At 35.0% G+C, this 22,787-nt stretch overlaps 1 protein-coding gene across 1 annotated transcript; it reads left to right on the forward strand.

The window, feature by feature from the left end:
- Positions 1–3,052: 3,052 nt before the first annotated feature.
- Positions 3,053–20,090, forward strand: Smp_198790 (TATA-binding protein-associated phosphoprotein,putative; the record flags this gene model as incomplete). Its single annotated transcript, XM_018790778.1, has 4 exons — positions 3,053–3,118; positions 5,753–5,957; positions 7,527–7,655; positions 19,906–20,090. 4 exons carry the CDS (start codon positions 3,053–3,055, stop codon positions 20,088–20,090), a joined length of 585 nt encoding a protein of 194 aa, XP_018646015.1.
- Between the last annotated feature and the right edge of the window lie 2,697 nt (positions 20,091–22,787).

Genomic DNA, 22,787 nt, shown 5'->3' on the forward strand with positions numbered 1-22,787 from the left:
ATGACATTGCGATATAGTTGCTCAATACTTCAAATAAACTGAAGTTATAAATGTGAACTTTTTAATATTGACTCAGGGATTTAAATGTCAAGCACTTGTTGAGAGACTCCTGAACGTCCTTGCTTCGATTCCGGGTGAGATGCACTGTGTTTATGAGTAGTTCCATACTAGAACAACACAGCTGTTGACTGCTTCCTGGTTTTCTAAAGAAGATTGTTCTGTTATATAAAGAATGATACTGTGAATAAGTTATTCATATGCGTATTTCTCTTAATTCAGTAGGGATAATCACTTCAAATGTTACTGTAATCATAATTCTTAGGAATCAATATACAATGGTAATTCATGAAGCTTAGCAGTTCTTTAAGTTTTTACTCTTGTCCTAGATCATTTGTTGTTCCAATTTATTTGATAATCGGAATGGTATTTTGCACCAAGTAGGCGAGGTCATACGACGTGCTCGTCGTATTTACCTAATTTGACAATCAGAGCAGCACAGAAAACTTTTAATAGTCACTAAAACTAACGACTTTTTTTGTAGGTATCATTACCAACGTTTGACCTGATAATTTCAAATAAATTGAACATTGGGTAAATTGTTATAAATAAAAATAATATATTTTTAATAACCCATTGTGTAGAAAAATTAGATTTTCTGACGTTTGGTGACACTTCTTCAGAGAATAAATAATCAAATCAAAATTAATCCAAATTTAAATAGTACAATGGAACAAAGCAATATTATTAGGTGCAATCAATCAAAAATAGGTCTGAACAAGTCAATGTCATTCCGGTCAAAGTGATTTATAAGGGACATGTATGAAAATTTGTATATATGTATGTGCAGGGTCAGGAGTGAAAAAATGTGACCTTTGTGGTGTGAGAAGATAGAGTTTAATTTGTATGTGCGATAATAGTGTGAAATGTGAATTATATCAGGCGTGTTTGCTTGTATAGATAGTCCAAGTCAGATGGATAATGAGGCCTTCTTTTCTATTGAGAGCAGTAGGATTAATCATTATATGGAACGCTTCAGCTACTCTCCTTTCTTTGTAGTTGGAAAAACCTTTTTGTAATACTTCGATATTGATTTGATGGTTGTTGAAAATGGCGTGAACTGCTATTACTGATTTAACTTGGAGTCTATCCAGTTCTACAGGATTATTAGGTGGTTTCTTTGTGTACCTAAGATGTTCTTTGGATCGAGTCGAGATGAGTCTTCAGTATAGAAGGCATTACAATCGACACTTTAATTTGTACACAGTTCTGTGTTGACATAAAGGGGTTTTTTTCTTTTAAGCGAACTAAAGTATTTTGAAGCGTGTTCGTTGTTTTGTAATATACTTTAATCCTGTATTGTTTTAAAATTCCCTGGAGTTCCTTTATACTATTGAAATTTGGATTAATTTTGGTTTGGTTATTTATTCTCTGAAGAAGTGGTTTACGCTGAGTCAAGAAACATTAGAAAATCTAACTTCTTTGCACATTGGGTTGTTACAAATATATTATTTTTATTTATGACGTTTTTGGTTATAGATGGCCAGACCAATACTATGTATTCAACTGGAAGTCATAGATTTCTCTCTTGATTTTTTTAATGACGTTCTAAATCAATCGTTGACATAGTCTAGATCCGATCACGTCTGCTTATATTTACTGAATATTCTCCAAGTTCGACATTTTCTATTACTCTTCATGTTTTAAACCCATACCATTGGTTGTGTGTTCAAATAACTACACACTTTTTAGAGGCTTAACATTGTTCCGTTTTGGAGAGGAGAAAAAACTATAATACTGACTTCCAAAGTTGACCTAAATCGTTTTTGTCTAATTTCATGTTACACTACAAATGTTCCTTGTTATTTTATAATGTAATCTGCTGCACTTATGAAATTAAGGTGGACATTCTCATTGGACTGCATAAAAGTCCGCATAAATGATCTGTATCACTAGTGACAATCTACTTCCAGTGACCATTTCTTCTAGTGTATACCGGTGACTTCGTGATCTAAGCATTTCTTTTTCAATCATGTTGAGGGTTCAGTCTCATCTCCATCTACTTCGGTTTAACCAGCCAAATAACACCACTAGCTCTCATATGAACATAATATGGCTCATAGTCTAGAGTATACAAATGTTCACTTATTAAATCAGTTATCAAAAGCAATCTAACAAATTGTGTAGTTGAGTAATTTATTCATAGGATTTAATTGTATTTTCAGCCTAATACTACTAGTTTACCCCACATAAATGTGTTTATCTTCAATGTTTTTAATGTACTGATGAATATACCCACTTACAAGTGCTGGTAATGCTCTGTAGCTTGTTCAATAAGTAGAATGCGCGCGTGAGTTGTTGGCTTTTGTGGGGCGTTTGTATCATTTCGGTAGTTACCATCGTTGCAATGTGGGTTATCAGTTGGAGAAAATAAATGAACACTTTGTAGTAGTTTTAGGAATATCAATTATCAAACCTATCTGGCTTTCATTTACATTTAAAGATGTTATGACTAACTAAATTACTTAGTACCATCTTACCATAGTGCACAGGATGTCAAGTTACTCAGACTAATGGCTGCATAGTTATTTGATTGTTACAGTTAAATCAGCATTAAGAAAGTAAACAAATATAATACTAATCACTACTCAATAATCAATTAGTTGTCCCTACATGGAGTTCGAATGACTAAATAGAAACTCCTTAAACTGTTAAGCTGGATTCAAACCCTACAGGTAGTATTTGTATATTCAGATTTTCAGGTACGCCTTTTTGAGGGGTACCAACTAATTCAAAACCTGGGTTTATTGTTTCCTCCCAGCTAGAGTTTGTTCGACTGTTAGTATCGAATGACTTAGCATTTACATAGCACTTTTGACTACAGTCTAAGTAATCCGTCAATAATTGTTAGTGTATTATGAACCATTCATATTGATTTTATAAAATCCTATTGGCTTTATAGTAAACAAGATTACTTCTGCCTATGATTATCTTCTGACTTACTATCATTTGACCACATCTTTATTAGAAATTTGATTTGTTTGTTTGTTATAGAATGGCTGAGAAGGCGGATGATTTATACTTACCAAATGCAGTACTTCTTCGAATTATCCGTGAATCAGTAAGTGTTTGGTTACATGTATCTGTGTGCTTGTATTATAGTAAGTTCTATGTTAATCCACATGACTCAACATATGTATAGACTAGCAAGTTTCTCTTGCAGTCACTAACTAATCGTGTAGCTAAATTGTTTTCATCGCTCCTCAAAATGACAACACAGATCCGTCAATAGTGACATCTTGAACTATGTAGTTAAATCAAGTTTAAGTTCCACGGCGTGTAAATATTTTTAAACTATTCGTAATCATTACTTTACTAATGAGGTTTTCTAAATCGAAACTGATTACATTTGCTAATCGTTGTATACTATCCAAAACTGCTTTACCTAATTTTTAGTTTTTGTAGATAAGTCAGTCAGTCAGCTACAACGTAGGACTAGGCACACATACGCATCGGTCCAAGTTGTCATATCTCGTTATCACAACAAGATGAACACTGAATTCATAGAAGTAGTTAATTTAGTGGTGGGAATATATAAAACAAAGGTTGTATATAAGGATATAGTACAGAATGGAATACAGATATGAAGCGATTTTAATCTCACGGTTTAAGGGAAGACAAAGAGTGTATACACCTACGCCATTGTGATCGATTCTGAGCCATGTCACCTACAGTCTCCAACCATCGGTTACGATAGTCGACCAAAGTAGATGAGAAAGTCTTACACTAGGCGAATGCTAACATAAACCTCATATCTGTCGATTATTCTTAGCTGTGTAGATCATTTATATATTATCTTTGGTTTAGAGTTGAAAGTACGTAGCAAAATAATAATAATATTTTAAGCGGAATGAATCCATTTTCTGTCAACTTCCTCCTAGAGCATTGGGACTTGAATTCAAATCTAGTATATACAAATCGAATATTCATTTATCCCTAGATTAATGAAGAAATAATTAAATATGTGGTTTATGGAGAACTGTTAAACACTGGATAATCGTAGACATAAAGATATTCGTCTTCATTTGGAGCCCAACAACAACCCACACTTACGAATTCCAACCAATCTCTCTCTGGTAGGAGAGTATCCTTAGGTTCTTTTCAGCTCCGATCTATAATATTTTTTTAATTTTTATTTATACGCATAAATATTGGTACAAGGAAGCACCAGATACATATGCGCCGCACAAATCAAATGAGATTTGTGTAAGGGCTGTGATACTGCCCAGGTGCCCAAACTGAAGCAGAGATCTATAATATTCAGCGCGACCATTATCTAATAATATTAACGAGTAATCATTAGCTCACTCCAAATGCACCTTGAAACTAAGAAAATAATCTCTTTAAAGTGATTCACAAATTTTGTTTACTGTCCTAGTTTATCACTGTCAGTTCGCAATAAGAAATTTATATTCAAAGAATTAAATCCAGTAAGTGATAGAGATTATTGTTATATTATAACTAACCTGTCTAACTCGAGTAGGCCCCCAGTCATTCAACAGAGATCATCAACGTTGATGATCTACGACGCCAACAAGTCGAATAATGACTAATAGTTAGATGTATGATTAGTGTTTCGTCTTATTTGGAATTCGTTAACCAAATTCATTCCAGTACTAATCTTGAACTTAATACCTTTTACTTCAAACCTAAACACATCATCTGCTGAACTAATAAATTCAGTTAATCAATAGTTTATTCAATGAGTTACAAAATTTTTTTCTCCTATTCTTGGGTTAAGAACTGGAATTTATCAATTACCATTTGCATAGATTTTTGAAGAGTCCCAAAATATCTCTTGTTAAAGTCTTTAAAGTCTCAGAAAATGTCTGAGAACATTCTATCCAACTAACAATGACTAAAAGCTTTTCAGAAACATTTTTAAAAAAACGTGTCACACTCCAATTGAATAATCGTCTATTTTGTTGTTATATTTGGCATGTTTTCAAAATTTTCTAGATAATCAAGGTCACATGAAACTCAATAAATACATTCGATTCTCTGTACATACTTAGCATTGATACAAGGCCCTTACTCATATTTTGTGCATTTGTTTTGTTGTTCCAGTTGAAGTATAAGTAGTAGTTGGGTTATAAGAAGAAGCTAGAAAGTCAGTAATAAAAATTCCAGTGGATATTATTATTATTATTATTTAAACACATAAATATTGGTACAAGGAAGCACCAGATACATATGCGCCGCACAAATCAAATGAGATTTGTGTGAGGGCTGTGATACTGCCCAGGTGCCCAAACAGAAGCAGGTGGTTTTCTTAGGCGGCCACACCCGTAGCCTTTGACCTAAAGATCTAATCAACAAGGCAGTAGAGCATCGTTAGGAGATTCAGTCCCATGGTAGCCGGTGACCAACAATTGGTTCATACGCCATTTGTTCCTTCAGGATACTGGAGCCCATGTGTACCATTGTTCTGGAATCATGGTTTTCCAACTCCCTTAGGTGGACTTTCCGTGTCCACCAACCCGGACATTCGCTTTTCGTCCTCTCAATTTCATAAACAACACCGGTGCCACGAGAAGGCAGTGAGTTGGACTTCCCTGGCGGATGGATGTTTATCCAACTGACAAATTTTAAATGTAAAGAAGCATAAATATTTATTAACTGTTAATCCATTTAACCCGATTTTTGATGTATATACCTTTACGTTTCTTTTTTTTGCCTCCTCGTCCGCTTATAGTTACCTGAACGTACCCTTGTCAGTCGTGAAGCACGTTCGGCAATTAGTAAATCGGCTAGTTCTTTTATACTTTATGTAACATCATTAGCCAGTGTACATTGTGAAAAATCAAAACGTAAAACATTAACAGGAAGTGATATATTAGCTGCTTTAAAAGAAATGCAATTTGATCATTTTATACCAGCATTAAATTCATTTTTAGATAGTAAGTAAATATTTTATACTATAGGAGAATTTTTACAGATTGTAGAATCTTCATAGTTTTTAAATCACAAACTGTTCTTAATTAGTCCGTTATTGAGAAATCGGGAGCACTGGACGAGCGTTCCATCTCAGTATGAGACTCCATAGTAATGCGTATCCACGACTCTGCGTCCAGGGATCAAATCCAGAATGTTCAACCTCACGTATATATTTAGCTCATAGACTAAGTGGACCGAATTCCAACGGTGTTAATTCCTAACTTCAATTTATTTACGTTATTGGGTAACCTTCATTCATTATGTTGGCGCGCATGACCAAAGGTCCTGGGTTCGGTCTTCGGAAGCGAAGTTATTGACGCACTGTCGAGGTGTCCCATATTGTGAAGAGAAGGCCATCCATTGCTTCCAGCTCTTCAATAGTATCCTAAATAACGTCAGTTCGTGATAAAAACTATGACCGATACTCTACATTTTATTCTATTCGATTGTAAATTTTGAAACGTCGTAAAATTTCTTGAAGTTCTAATAAGAAACTTATTTACGAAGTCATACGTATGGGAATTGCGACAGTTATTTACGCACCATCATCGTTTGAAGACTGATTTTAGTGACCGATGATATCATTGCGTAAGATATAATCGTCAGAGAAGTAGTTATTTACAAGTTATATTTTGAATAAAGAAGGGTTTTTCACTGTGAACAGTACTAATTCTAGTCCTGTCATAGTGATTTATGCATTACTAGAAGGAAATCAGTTTTCCAACATTTTTGAAAAAATAATACGCTAAGGCAATCACAAGAATACTCAGTTTTGTTAACAGTGTTAAAATCTTATTAAAAACGATAACCGCGAGTGCCTTTTCCCTAATGCAGTTATCCTCCTGATCTTTGTTTTTTTTTCTAACCGCTTGTCATTGATTTCGATTCGCTAGTTTTTCCTGTACGTGAAGGTCGTGTTTTTAGTACTGTCAATTTCAAAAATGACTGATCGTAATAGAGAAGCTAAATTATTTCCGTAATTCCCCAAGTATTGTAGGTCCGTATTAAACCTCCAAATAATAGGACATAACAATGAGCTCTTTGGGATGTGTTACACATCCATAAACCATTACCGATCTCGATGCACCATATTGTACAGTATGCGAGCAGGTTTGAAATGAAATCCCTAACTAAAAATTCGTCCTATTATACAGCATTTATGCACTAAATAAACGGAGAAATGTTCGTATATGTTGAGTACTGTACATTGAAACTTGGGGACTAACCTCAGCATATTCCTCAAATAAATAAGTTATTGTAATAATAACTTTAAAATCTGTTTATTTTAAATAGGTTTCTCGTATTTTTCAATCTGATAAACACTCCAGGTCAGAATTACTTACTTTCACTTAATATCTAGATTGTTTACTTAATCTAACCTTAGTTCTAGGTTTAGTAATACATTAGTAGTCAATTATTTTTTGGCAAATACTGTTACTACTCACTAATTATTAGTAACATATTTCACTCTAATACTATCTGTCACAAAACGGTATTTTTTTAAACCTTTTTTTCATTTTACCTGACCTTAGAATATCGTGAACAGTTAGTTTTCAAAAAATCGAATAAACGTCCACATAATGAGAAGGATGAAGAAATATCTACTGAAAAATTATCTCAAATTCCATCATCTTCAACATCACACCTAAAACATCGAGATAGTAATGTTACATTAGTTGAAGATGATGACAATGATGTTGTTGGTGATGATGCTGATGAAGAAATTGAAGAAGTGGAAGATTTAGAAGTTATAGAGGTAGATAATGACGATGTCATTGAGGTTACAGATTCTCATATAGAAGAAGGTATTGTAAGAAATGATCAACTAGGTAGTGGTATTAGTGATGATGATGATGATGATGATGATGATGATGATGATGATGATGATGATGATGATGATGATGATGATGATGATGGTGAAGATGACGGCAGTTCTCAGAACACAGAAGCTTTAAATGAAAATGAAGATATACTTTAGTATGTATTTTGTTATTCTTTTGTACAATCCTGTCCGTACTATGCAACACTACAAATTGAACTATACCAATGCATTTTTTCTTGATATTCATATCAAAATAATCCAAAATGTTGCATTTTTTTCTGTAAATTATTTATGTTAAACTTTTTTTTCTAAATTGTAAAAATTTTGATTAAGAAAAGAAGCGTCCTTTGGATATTTTTATCAAATATATTTTAGATTGTCGTACTTCCTTGGTGTATCCATCCATTAACTTTGTTTGTACATTCATCGGAAGATCTAAAAGCCAGCGAATTCCTTACATTATTTCACTAACCTTCGATAAGACCTGTTTAAAGCTTGATAAATGATCTCTTTTTATCGTTCAAACTGATGATTCGTGTGATTAGTTTTTATTAAATGTGGTGACTACAATATGTCACTACGGCTGCAGTATACGGTTAGATATACATATAGCTAGGACAGTTTGAACTAAAGTAGTTGTTGGGGTGATCCAGGTAACTTCTCTCAAACAACAAAAAAGGCTCAGGAAACACTGAGAAGCATTTTATCCAATCAGGGTTCACTAGACGTTTTACCAGAAACATCACGAAACTGAAAAGTCACACGCAGAGTTTCTGATTGACTGACTAATACACTGCTACTAAGTTTAGTAGCATTCTAGAATTCTCAGGAAAACCCAAGGACTTCTAAAATACTATCAAAACCCTATATTTTCTGTACATACGCGAACCTTTGGAGTAAAGTGTTCTCGCATAATTTGCGTCTTTTCTCTTGTGTTCAAGCTTCTGTGTAGTTTTAGCTTGGGGGTTACGAGAATAGACTATGAACCGAGTATAGCGTTCAATTAGCAAGACTTATCAAGTTATTCGTCTGTGGGCTTTGAATTTTTCTACCTTACTGCATACTGATGATACGATCCTCGAGTTCTTTCATTTTTGTGAGCAAATGTAAATGACTATGTTTGTTTGTACGAATGAATGATAGATCGGTAACAATCCAGTATATGAGAGATGAGTCAATCAAAATCGAAAAAAACCTTCAAGTCTACTAGAGATTCAAGACTGAATGAATTTGGTCATCCATCACATGAAATGCTCAGTAAAACCAACTTTGTATAGTGCTCGAAACGTTTGAAAGTTACTGGAAAAAATTCACTATCTCATTTAGCAACAATTTCAACGTTGAACGTATCAGGTATTTACTGTTTTCGTATGTACGGCTTTTACATTACAAAAGAGTAAATTAGTTCCTATTTCAACTTTGTTGGTAGTAAACCCTCAAAGAAATTATTGATTCGCTGAATTACAAGCGAGCTGGTGCAGCAGAAAGGCTGAAATAGATAACAGTTTCAGCGGAAACCTTCACATATTGATATGACGACAAGAGTGGTTTGGCTAGTGATAATGAATTTCCAATTTAAGTATTTAAGGTTATGCGAGATTTAGGAAAAAAACTATGAATGTGAACAAAATCACTTTCAGAACAATCAGGTTATGCAGTGATTTCTCCGCAATGTCAACAACCGGAAAGTGACAATAATCCTATAAAATCAAATTCTGATAGGTTTCATTATTTCTATTAAGAAATAAGAGTGACTTAGTATAGCTTACTTTCTGACTAACTGAAAGGGACTTTAGATTTTATTGTTTTTTAGGAATTGCTCAACTCATTTTCATTAGTCTATACTACAACTCTTGAGTGTAATCCATGATCAAAAAGACGTTGAATGGATGAAGCCTGCAATCAAGTCTAAATAAAAAACGTATTGGAAGAGAAATATTTACCATTGATCAACTATAGAATGGTCATCCGCCTCAAGGATTGAAGACAGGCATATCCAGCTACACTAAATATGTCAAATTATTTTATGTCATTCTGTTAACTGACTGACAGTTCTATTTGCGTTTCATTGTACTTTTTTCTGGTCCATAAATGGTTCCTGATCGAATAGTAGGATTATTGAGTTGGTTGTATCACGTATCCAGTATAATATATTTGACCAATTACTTAACCGTCATAAGAACATATTACTACTGATTATTTAAACAGCTCTGATCCCAGTTCATCGTTATTCTGTTTATCGGTCTGCTTTATTTTTTTTTGCTTAGGTTAATGCAACTGGTCTTGGAACATATTGGCACTTATTTAGTTCTATAACTTTGAAGGAACGTTTTTTGTTGTTACATTCAAGTGTGACTAGGTTAATACGAAGAGGATTGCAGCATCTAAAACAAATCAGATTATATTATTTGAAAAGATACTCATTTTTCTTAACAAGGTACTTTTTTGCGAGCTGGAGTTGCTACCCTAATCCTCAGCCTTCTTCGTTTACCTGATCTTGGGACCGGGAGTAAGCCTAGAAGAGCTCCAGGCTGAGTTGTTTGAAAAGATTTGACTCATAAATTGTTTCAACTGAACAATTATCAGAAATACCTTAATTATATGAATCATTAGATGCAGGCAAAAATTTTATCAGAGACGAAAGCATTTCAGAGTTCAGTATTATTATTGGAGTATATCTTACTTTATTATCAGTTTTGTAAGCATTGAATTATCATAACTAAGTGATGTTAAAAGAAGGACATAGCTACAACATCACAAGAGTTTCAGAATGACAAATGTCACATAGGACATAACAATTAGGAACCAGTATTATCTCAGTAGATAGTCTGTAACTTGCGAAGGAATAATCCTGTTACAGTTCACCAATAATCATTAACTACTAGAGAGAAGAAAATTGAGAAGGTAATAACCTTTTATTTGGAATCCAATGGTCAGTCTTTTTAATGCCAAGAAATATATGATACAGGGTGAAATTTATCTAATCCTATCACAGTTAATAGCAATCACTTCCAATATGATCATATCCCACCAGTAATCGTTGCTCACGGAATTCGAAAACTATGAACCACTGCATCCCATTTCATTAATGTAACTGCATATCGTGCTTATGACGAGATATATGATTTCATTCAGCATGAAGAGAACTGAATCATAGTATTTAGTGCTTCTTGGGTTTTCTGTGATGCCAGGACGCAAAACACCACTGAAGTTGAAATAATCTCCTCCAATCAAGCCGATCTGAATACATTTCTAGAAAAAAAACTGTTATTTGAAATAAAGTTTATTTATTTATTCGAACACATAAATATTGGTACAAAAAGGCACCAGATATATATGTTATAAGGACGGCTCGTTGGTAGCTTTCAGTCAACAAGACATATCATATGTGCCACACAAATCTCATTTGATTTGTGTGAGGGCTGTGATACTTCCTGGGTGCACAAAGCGAAACAGATGGTTTTCTTAAAAAGCCACACCCGGAGCCTTTGACCGAAAGATCTGATCCACAAGACAGTGGAGCATCATAAGGAGATGCAGTCCCATGGTAGCCGTTGACCGACGATTGGTTCATGTGCCATTTGTTCCTTCAGGATCCTGGAGCCCATGTGAACCATTGTTTTGGAATCAGGGTTTTCCAACTCCCTTAGGTGGACTCACAGTGTCCACCAACCCGGTTAAATCGCCGGACATTCGCTTTTCGTCCTCTCACTTTTGTGAACAACACCCCCGCCACGAGAAGGCAGTGAGTAGGACTTCCCTGGCAGTGACTATATACGCGTGGCCATATGAGAGCATTTTGAGAGGGAGGGCGGGCCCTCCTCACTCTCGGCCGCACCAGGGCATTTGGGGGCTTGAAATAAAGTTGTATTCATTCAACCTGACTAACATAATCTATGTTTATGAATTGAACTTGAATGTGTGCATTTATTGATTAACTTCTGTTTCTCAACCAATCAATAGTTGAATGTTTAAAAATAAGCACAGAAGTATTGATGAGTTTGATAGCCGATATTTGTATGGGTTTTTTTGGTAATATATCACTGTGTGTGTGTACTTCGCACTAACTTAAAGACAATGTAAAATTAACCGGTGAACTTTCTTTTTCTATAATTTACTGAAAAAAACATTTAAAATCTTAGATCAAACTAATTTAATTTGCTTATTTCATTAATTCTAAATTAGTCTCTTCATGATTTTCTTTAATAGTTTGTTGGGGCAAGATCTGACTCCAATTAGATCGTATGAATGATTGTTGTCAAAATATACATTTTGGCTATCCTCGTATGTAATACATGACTTAATCCGTGTTGATGAATTACGGTGTTAAACAAGTTAAATACGAGAATGGATTTCAAATACATGTATTTTGTACATTTATTGATCTGGATAGCAAATCAGAAGGATGAAGCAAAATGTCACACATTGAAATTGGCGGATAAGCCAACTCGCTTTGATCAAGCGTTAATCAATATTTATAGTCAGATAAAAATGAATTATAGGCATGTGATGGATAAGATAAATAGTGTACACATTCATACGCTCATATAAAAACTAGTCAGAGTTGAAAAGTGAATAATTAATAAGGTCAAAACGTGACTCATGATGGGTAGGTAAATTGGCTTGTCCTGAAGCTATAATAAAGTATACGGGCTTAACATAACAACCGACACTATAAGTTAAAGGCTAAGCTTTAGAGCTAGTTTTAGAAAATGATGGCTTTTTATATTAACAATAATCTAGAACTTCAAATTTAGCAACTGTTGAACGTCCCACTTTAGAAGAGAAAATAAAAATCATTTCAAGATAACCGTAAGGTAATTAGTCGAACAACTAATGCGTCTAAAGTATTACCCTCAACAATCATCCTACGCTCAACTGGATTTCGGTGGGGTTTTGTTTCCTGAGCTGGGTGGTTTGGTCTGAAAATAAAATCTATTTGTCATTATGATATTTTTGTCTCAAGTTTCGAAATTACGTTACATCTTAAATATGATTTGCTCTTTTAAAAGCAACCTTGTTCTCTGATAATATTTTTTCTTTAATAGTTGAGATCATGAATCAATTGAAGCTTAGCCACCATGGAAAACCTGGAAGCATTGGATGGCCGTTTCGTCCTATTGTGGGACTCCTCAGCAGTGCGCATGCACGATCCCCCCTCTCCAGATTCGAACCCAGGACCTACCAGTCTCGCGCGCGAGCGCTTAACCTCTAGACCACTGAGCCGGCATCCAGCAGTGTTAATGTCTGACTTCAACTTATCCACGAAATTGAGCGACACATCCACCATTGTCTTCAGTAAGTTATTATCTCACAACAGACCCCAAATGCCCTGGTACGGCCGAGAGTAGGGAGAGTCCTCTCTCCCTCTCCAAGTGCTCTCACATGGCTACACGTATATAGCCTCTGCCAGGGAAGTCCTATTCACTGCCTTCTCGTGGCACCGGTGTCGTTTACGAAATTGAGAGGACGGAAAGCGAATGTCCGGCGATTTAACCGGGTTGGTGGACACGGAGGTTCCACCTAGGGGAGTTGGAAAACCATGATTCCAAAACAATGGTTCACATGGGCTCCAGGATCCTGAAGGAACAAATGGCACATGAACCAATTGTTGGTCAACGGCTACCATGGGACTGCATCTCCTCACGATGCTCCACTGTCTTGTGGATCAGATCTTTCGGTCAAAGGCTCCGGGTGTGGCTTTTTAAGAAAACCATCTGTTTCGGTTTGTGCACCCAGGAAGTATCACAGCCCTCACACAAATCAAATGAGATTTGTGTGGCGCATATTTATCTGGTGCCCCTTTGTATCAATATTTATGTGTTTAAATTAATAAATAAATAAAACCTTGTTGAACTCCACTGTTCACTGCTTCTCATTAGAACTCCAGGAAATACCTCTTTCTTTCTGTTTTTTTTATAAAAACATACTTTTCATGAAATTTACAATGTAAATGACAACCAACATATCATTGAATGATTTACTATAATTTTATACTTTCAATCTTAATACCATATGCTCCTGATGAGTTTTGCCATAGTTTTAAGTTATTCAAACTAGCATCGATTAATTCAGTTTGTTTGTTTATGTTTTGTCTTTTTTATTTCTTTTTAGAGACGAACTACTCTAACTCACAGACTATAGTTAGATATTAAAATATGAATTTAAAAAAATTTTTTTATTGGATTAAATCAATCAATACTGAAGATAAGCATCAACCTGACTTTTTTTGTGTGTGTAAACTACTGTGTAGTTTTATATTATTCACCATAGTAACATTCTCATATTCAAATTATCAATACTTACCTGAATAATAATAATAATAATACAACTAATGCTATTTGTAATATGACCTACATAGTTTTATACAGAATATTGGTCATGTATAGAATGTATTTTAGAATCCCATGAAATTTAATACACACTGTTCATGAAGTTTTAATGTGTTCTAATGATAATCGCAATGATTTGGATTATCTTTGAGATACTTACTATATTTTGTAAATCAATAGTTTTGATCATCATTATTACGAGAACTTCCTACCAGCATGTATAAATTTCAGAAGACTCTACCAAGTAATGTCTACAACTTATTATCGTAGAGCACAGATCAAACAATCAGGATGTATGCAAAGATGGATAGTGGCTAACAGTGGAATCCAGGACGCACGTTTCGTCCTATTTGGGACTCGTCACCAAGTGGCACAAGCAAGTGGCCATCTGGACTCAGTGGCTGAGTGGAAAACGCGAAAGGTACTGGGTTCGAGTACCAGAGTGAACATCAACTCTGAGATGCAGGTACATCCAGTTGACGAGTCCAAAATAGGACAAAACGCGCATCCTGGATTCCACTGCTAGCAATTATCCATATTTGCTTATAATGCTTGTGAATTAAGGCTATATTGAGGCAATACGCACAGTATGCACATATGCCAATTAGAGACTGACCAGTTGCAGTCCTAAAACATCAATGGGAAGATTCAAACAAACAATACTAAGTGAATTTAATCAGGAAGTATGCAATGTAAATACGAATTAGAATGAATAGGCATATATATATATATATATATATATATATATATATATATATATAAGCGTAGGAACAATCATGTAAGGAAATGGGAAGATTGTTATTAACACAAATGACACTATCTACAAAATAAATAAATTTGAAGGTACGCAAATTCAAGGGTAGGTAAGGCTTCAAACGCGTTATTCTCTTGTTGGCATTTTCACTGAAATCTGATCGGTCTTAGTTGACAATATGAACATTTTGTACAGATTACCTCGATAAAGATTACGAAACAAGATTATGTAGTGTAGATGGCATATGGTTAGCAGTGGAATACAATACTCGCGTTTCGTTCAGTTTGAGACAACTCAAGTGAATGTACCTGCATCCCATACTTAAAGTTCACTTCGAGATTGGAACCCACATCATTTGCAGTAACGAAGATACATTTATCATTACTTATCTTATTGTAAGTCTTAAATATCAGCATTATTTCACACAGTTTATAACAAAACTTCAATTACTCGTTTCAAATAAAATTCTTGCTGTCTAATTATTCATCATATCGGATTCAAGAACATCAACACTAAAGTTACTGATCTGGTATTCAATGGTCAATACCCTTTTTTAACCTTAATCAAGTTGAGATGTTGTTCGATTATCACCTAATAATAAAAAAGAAATATTTTTCGACATTCAACTTTGTTAATCTCTTCTGCTAAAGTTGATCTTGTCATTACAGAAATGAAGAAACTTTTAATTTATTATCAAATAAAATATATAAACAGAACAAATAACCAATGATCAGCTGGTCAAACATCCTGTTATAGAAATCAATTATTGTCACCGTGTTACATTCAAAATATTCTATGGACACAAACATTTGTGAATTATCCGTATAGGGTTGTGGAGATTGTTAAGCTTAGATTGATATCATCAATGCTGGATCACCATTGAAAACCTTGGAGCTCTGGACATCCATTTCGTTCTAGTATGGGACTCCTCGCCAGTGTGCATCCACGATCCCTCATGTGGGACTCGAACTCAGCACCTTCTGTCTTGCGCATGAACGCTTAACCTCTTGATCACTGAGCCGGCATCCAACAGTGTTAACGTCTAACTTCAACCAATCCACGATATTGAACGACGGCCCATCATTGTCTTCAGTGAGTAACTGCCTCTACAACAGACACGGTTGAACTCCATTGTCTACGGCTTCTCACTAGAACTCCTGGAAATCCATCTTGAAACCACTGTCGGATTTCGGCTCAGTGGTCTACAGGTTAGGCGTTTGCGCGTGAGGTCGAAGATCCTGGGTTCAAGTACCGTGTGAAGGATAGTGGATGAACACTGCTGAGGAGCCTCACACTGGGACGAAACGGTCGTCTAGTACTTCCATGTTTTCAATGGTGGTCTAACACTGAACCATTCCTCATATCAATCTAAACTTGTGAATTGTGTAAAAATCACTAACTATATGCTTTGTATAACGTTCACTACCAGTCTGTAAATCATATTTATACAGTTTGTGCTATAAATTAAGCGGTTCAAGTAAATTCCCTTCTCATTCTCCAAACTGAATGCATGTCGTAATATGAATAGTAAATTTTTAACGTAATAGAAAAGTCACTGTATTTGTAGAAAGTAGACTGTTCATTGAATGCTTAAAATACTATAACATTATTTGATTATTCATAGATGCAGGTGGACGAAGGGTAAATTGAATAAATTTTCATATCCTTAAACATTTCATTTCCTCTTTCACTCCTTGTTATCACCGATATGCACCTTTTTTTACTAGTCCTCTTCGATATCCATAGTTCTTGTTATTCTGAGTCTCTTTTAGTCGTATTCTTCTCTATTGACATATTTACTCGTTCCATTATCAAAGTATACAGGTGGCCAGTGAATAGTAGACTGACTTTTGGAATATCAAGATTATTATTTGTCTCATTGTACAAAAGATAAGACAAAATCGTTTTTCATAAATTTTTTAAAAATCGAAACAGTACACAACTAAAATCAATTTGTTTTCGTTGTTATTTCATATTTCAACTAGATGTTAAGAATTTCAGACATTGATTTATGCAGCGCTGTTTAATAGTATACTTTATTTACGTAGAAAGAAATTCCTTCATATTCTGAGAAATAAAGAATGCAATTAAGTTGACGGTATGAATTGGACTGGTTGTTGAGAAAACATTATTCAAGCAGTGTTAGTTAGCTTTCAAGTTTTGTTATAAGCTGCATGAAATAATACTAAAATTTACGATTTACAATAAAATCAATAAAGACAACACTATTGAGGCTTCTTCGACACTACGGCGTGCCTACCTGAGAAGATAGTCAATATCATACGGAATTCCTATGATGGATTAAACTGCAAAATCGTGCATGGAGGACAGCCCACTGACTCGTTCGAAATAAACACCGGTGTCAGGCAAGGCTGCTTACTCTCAACATTTCTTTTTCTCCTGATGATCGACTGGATTATGAAGACGTCAACATCTGGAGGGAAGCACGGGATACAATGGACAGCTAGGATGCAACTGGATGATTTAGGCTTCGCAGATGATCTGTCTCTTCTATCACACACGCAACAACAAATGCAGGAGAAAACGATCAGTGTAGCAGTAGCCTCAGTGGCAGTAGGTCTCAATATAAACAAATGGAAAAGCAAGACTCTCCGATACAATACAGTATGCACCAATCGAATTACACTTGACAGAGAAGCTTTGGAGGATTTAAAAACCTTTACATATCTGGGCAGCATCGTTGATGAACACGGTAGATCTGATGCAGATGTGAAGGCGCGGATCGGCAAAGCAAGAGCAGCATATTTACAACTGAAGAACATCTGCAACTCAAAAAATTTGTCAACTAACACCAAGATCAGAATTTTTAATACAAATGTCAACACAGTTCTACTGTATGGGGCGGAAACTTGGAGAACTACAAAAGCCATCAACCAGAAAATACAAGTGTTTATTAACAGTTATCTACGCAAAATACTTCAGATCTGTTGGCAAAACACTATCAGCAGCAACCTACTGTGGGAGAGAACAAACCAAATATCAGCGGGGAAAGAAATCAGGAAGAGGCGCTGGAAGTGGATAGGACACACCTTGAGGAAATCACCCAAATGAGTCACAAGGCAAGCCCTCACATTGAATCCTGAAGGCCAAAGGAGAAGAGGAAGACCAAAGAACACATTACTCCGAGAAATGGAGACAGACATGAGAAGAATGAACAAAAGTTGGATAGAACTTGGAAATAAGGCCCAGGACAGAGCGGGTTTGAGAATGCTGGTCGGCGGTCTATGCTCCATAGGGAGTAACAGGCGTAAGTAAGTAAATAAAGACGAATAGATTTTTGTTACATATGGTCCGGGTTCAAATCTCAAAGTGAACATAAAATCTAAGATGTTGGCATATGTATATTCACTTTAGACGTCCTAAATAGAACGAAACGCGAGTACTGGATTTAACTGCTAGCTATATACCATAAGATAATCGGACGCTGTCTCTTCTCATTGACAAATTTTCATCCTTCAACTGTAGTTTATTTGTTCAACAAATACATTTTTACTGATATATCAAGTTACCCAATATAATAAATTACATTAATGAATCTCAAAAGGATTTTTTTATGTATAAACAAAGCACTGAACAACTGGAGAAACTGCATTACAAGGGTTCAATAGAGCCTCCCTTCGAGATACCAACAAACTCAACCAATTCAAGATAACTCTCAAAAACAAGTTCCAAGCTCTACAGGATCTACTGAAAGAAGAAACTACAACGGAGAACAATTGGAAAGAGATCAAAGAAGCATTGAATTCAACGTGTCAGGAGGTTCTGGGTCTCAAGAGACATCATCATAAGGAATGGATCTCTATGAGAACCCTGGAAGAGATTGAATAAAGGAAGAACAACAAGACAGCAATTAACAACAGTCGAACGCGAGCAGAGAAAGTCAAGGCACAAGCAGAGTACACAGTAGCAAACAAGTAACTGAAAAAGAACAATGAAACCGACAAGAAGAAATACATGGAAGAGCTAGCAATGACGGCAGAAAAATCTGCAAGAGAAGGGAATATGAAACAACTATATGATACAACGAAGAAACTAACAGGGAGATATAGTAAACCAGTAGATTCTGCAGTCACTATTTGATATGCCGCTTTCGTTAGTGATAATACACGATCATATTTTTATTCTACCTATTGCTTTTTACTCATCTACCTTCATTGAATCTGAGATGTGATTGTATCTTGTTGGCTATTTTGTAACAATTCCATAAGCCCGGCCTACATTTTACTACCCTTTTCTATTCACCCTTACTGATATGCGCCATCTTTACTGACTCTCTTGTTCATTCACATTTCACATTATTAATGTATACCCATTTATCTTACTGGTAATACGACAAAAATAATTTATCATCAATAAATAAATCTCACGAGGTGGGATCATGGATGAGCACTGCTGAGGAATCTCACAATAGGACAAAACGGCCGTCCAGTGCTTCCAGGTTTTCCATGGCGACCTAACTTCAATTGACTCATGATCTAAACTTTTACAAGAAAATATAAAACAATCAATTACTTTAAAGCCAATGAAAAATAATAAAACACAAACAATAGAAGCGTCAAATTATCTGCCAAATACTGTTGTAAAATGAATTATTTTGATTGGTTGTTAAGATGGTATTGCTTCATATTATAGAGATAATCTTTTATTATGATTGGTAGATATGAACCTGCTTTCTGATTGGATAATATTTCTCATATTTCATTTATATTAACAATAAAATTAGAATATATTTCCCGGCAGATAAATAGATAACTATCCCACCTGTTGAAATCCATAGTTGATTCCACTTTAATTAAATTATTACTCAACTAATTATTCTATATGTTCTTTATAGTTTTACAATAAAATTGACTAAAGCTTGGGAAAAATAATATATAGATTATTATCAGAAAGGGGTTTAGATTATTAGTCTTTATGAATTGCTAACATTTAACCACTTATCATTCTTGAATACACAATGATGCTATTTAAATATCGTTTAGTTACATTATTGCTATTTGTTACATTATGGATTTATATTTTTTATGAAATAAAACAATCATCAATGATTATACTGGGTGGAGAATTTGAACCAGTATGTAAATATAAAATAAAGGTGAGTAATGTTCCTTTTTTATTCTTGTTATTGAAATGGACATTTTTTTGTGGTGTATGCTACTCATGTTGACAAATATAAGTAGTATGTAAGTAATATCAATCGAAAGTGAAATGTCTGACGGCAGAAAGTTGAGTTTGATTAAATATTATCTAACAAACAGTTTTGTTTATTAAGGTAACATGGCGGTTGGAGGTGGTCAACAGGAAACTCTGGACCCGGGTTTCGTGCTACTTGGCACTCGTCAGCAAGGTGTACCTGTAATATTGAGGGAACTGATGCTCCCTGGCGGATTCGATCCCGTGTCACTCAGCTTCACAGTCAGAGATGTTACCACTGAGCTATTTGGGCCGTGACCGACCTCCTATTGGACTGAGATGTAATCACAATTGATTGATCACTGGGTGGTGATCAATCTCATGCGTGTCAGGTCCTTAGTGCTGATCGAATGCTATCGATCAAGTTGCAATGTGGCCACCAGTCTAGGTGGCTGAACACTGCGTGCACTATATATATTGTTGTTTTGTTTATTTAAAAAAAATGCAGAAACACATTTTTATTCAGTACCATTCGTGTTAACTATTACTTCCATTTGTAATTCAGTGTAATAAATTGTTCCGTTAAATATTCATATACGAATGATACTCTTTGTATTAACTTAATGGGAACTTTGTTCAGTACAACATACATCATACGTTTTTGGTAATTCTATGGAATACTGATTTTTTTTCCTTCATATTCTCCCTATATTAGTTGTGCTTGAATAATATTCATTGAATAATGATCAAATATGAGCACAATCGATTTATAATTAAGTGTAGTCTAATTACATTGAATAACATTAGGATCACTTCAATTTTTTTTTAATAATTTTTTTTTGTCCCCCTTAATCAAAAAATTTTCATCCCATTTTCCAATTTTTTTCAATCCCTTTCGTCCAATAAAATTCCTAGTTGTAAATGCGTTGTAATTGGTTATGTAATTCTTGAAATTCGTATAAAAGCTCTGTACTTATGGATATAGATAATTTTCTTCACAATATGGACGTCAGTAACGTGCAAATTAGAGGCTCTGTTGTTCCTCACGTAGTCACAGAAACTGAAAATGTATTTTTGAATACATTGTATCTGGTAGCGTTTCCATCACTGGAAGCGTTAAAGAGCGCCATTAGAACTTATGAAATAGCAACGTACTGCCATTATGCGGTGAGAGATTCTAATTTCCATGGAGATCGGAAGCCGTATATTAAATTTGTATGTTGGAGAAAGAGCTATAAAACACCAAGCGTTTCTTCGCAGCCGATTAGACGAAGGAGGTAAATTGATTAGTGTTATTATATTGTTCATTGAGGACTTCAATGGACACACAATGTCCGGCCTTCATCTTTTGTAAGTTTCTTGAAGGTTATTGGACTGTTGCTCGTGGGAATGTGCATCACAATCACGAGTGCAATTCCCTGAGGTACGACTGTAACACATGGATGCGCCGATTAACGGGAGCGGAATTTGAATCAGTGAAGCCACTGCTGATATCTGGAACATCAGCATTCAATGTGATACACTACGCTTACCAATCATATGGGAAACGTCTTACAGCTCAAGATGTTTTCAATATGCGTTACAAAGTGTTCTCACAGGCCAACCTTCCTGGTAAGCAATGTGCATATTTATACTATTAACTGTAGGTGATTACGGTAAGTTGAAAAATCACATCACGTCACTTGGTGGCGTGAAGAAGTTCAGAAGAGTTCACGGACCGAGACAATGAAGAAGACGAACGTGCGCACAATGACCGACTGTGTGATATTTGCCATCTATGTCAGCCGCCCAGTGAAGATGTGATGGAAGTGCTTGGATTTTTTGTCCATGCAACGCTATGTTTCATTCGTTCTGTGCCTACGACCCAACAGAAGTATCACCTGGGTTCAACTGTCCCATGTGCGGCGCTGTCACGGACTCATAGTGGAGTCATCGATCAGGACCGAAGGAGCTGTGTAGAGACCGAGTAAAGGCCCTTTTCAGGGCCACCCACAATTTGATTTAAATTTTGTTTGAATTTCTTGTTTCCATTTTAAGGAGGAGTCATGAAACCATCAATAATTCATTTCACATTCATATGATTTGGTTACTAGGTACAGTAGAGAAATGTAGTAAGATCAGTTCACTAGTACAACAAGATCTTTTCTATTGCTAAGGTCAAGTGAACAGACACTGATCGGTCATCACAATTCCATAGTAATTAAGCTGTAGATTAATAATTATCATCGCTCACTTTATTACCATGCCAACAGCTTTCCAGGTTTTTCAAATTTACGGTTTCAGTGAACGATTCCGTACAGAAAACAACGTCATATAATGAACATTAATCTGTCGAACAAAAGTTTATGCAAAGGTGTGTACGATCATTCCAATCTCTTTTCACTTAGCTAAGGTAGATGATTGTACTGAGATCAGTTCATTAGTACAACAAGATAATTTGTATTGCTAAGGTCAAGTGAACATACACTGATCATTCATCACAATTCCATAGTAATGAAGATGTAAAATAACTTTTTCTAGATTAATAATAATAAAGTGATTATCGATCACTTTATAATTTTGTCAACAGCTTTTAAGGTTTTTCAAATTTAAGGTTTCAGTAAACGATTCCGTACAGAAAACAACGTCATATAATGAAGACTTACATATCTAACAAGTCATTAATAATAATAATAATAATAATAAATAATAATAATAATGGAACATACGAAATGTAATAATAATGTTTCAT

This window comes from Schistosoma mansoni, assembly GCF_000237925.1.
Source record: "Schistosoma mansoni, WGS project CABG00000000 data, supercontig 0037, strain Puerto Rico, whole genome shotgun sequence".
Taxonomy (NCBI): Eukaryota; Metazoa; Platyhelminthes; class Trematoda; order Strigeidida; family Schistosomatidae; genus Schistosoma; species Schistosoma mansoni.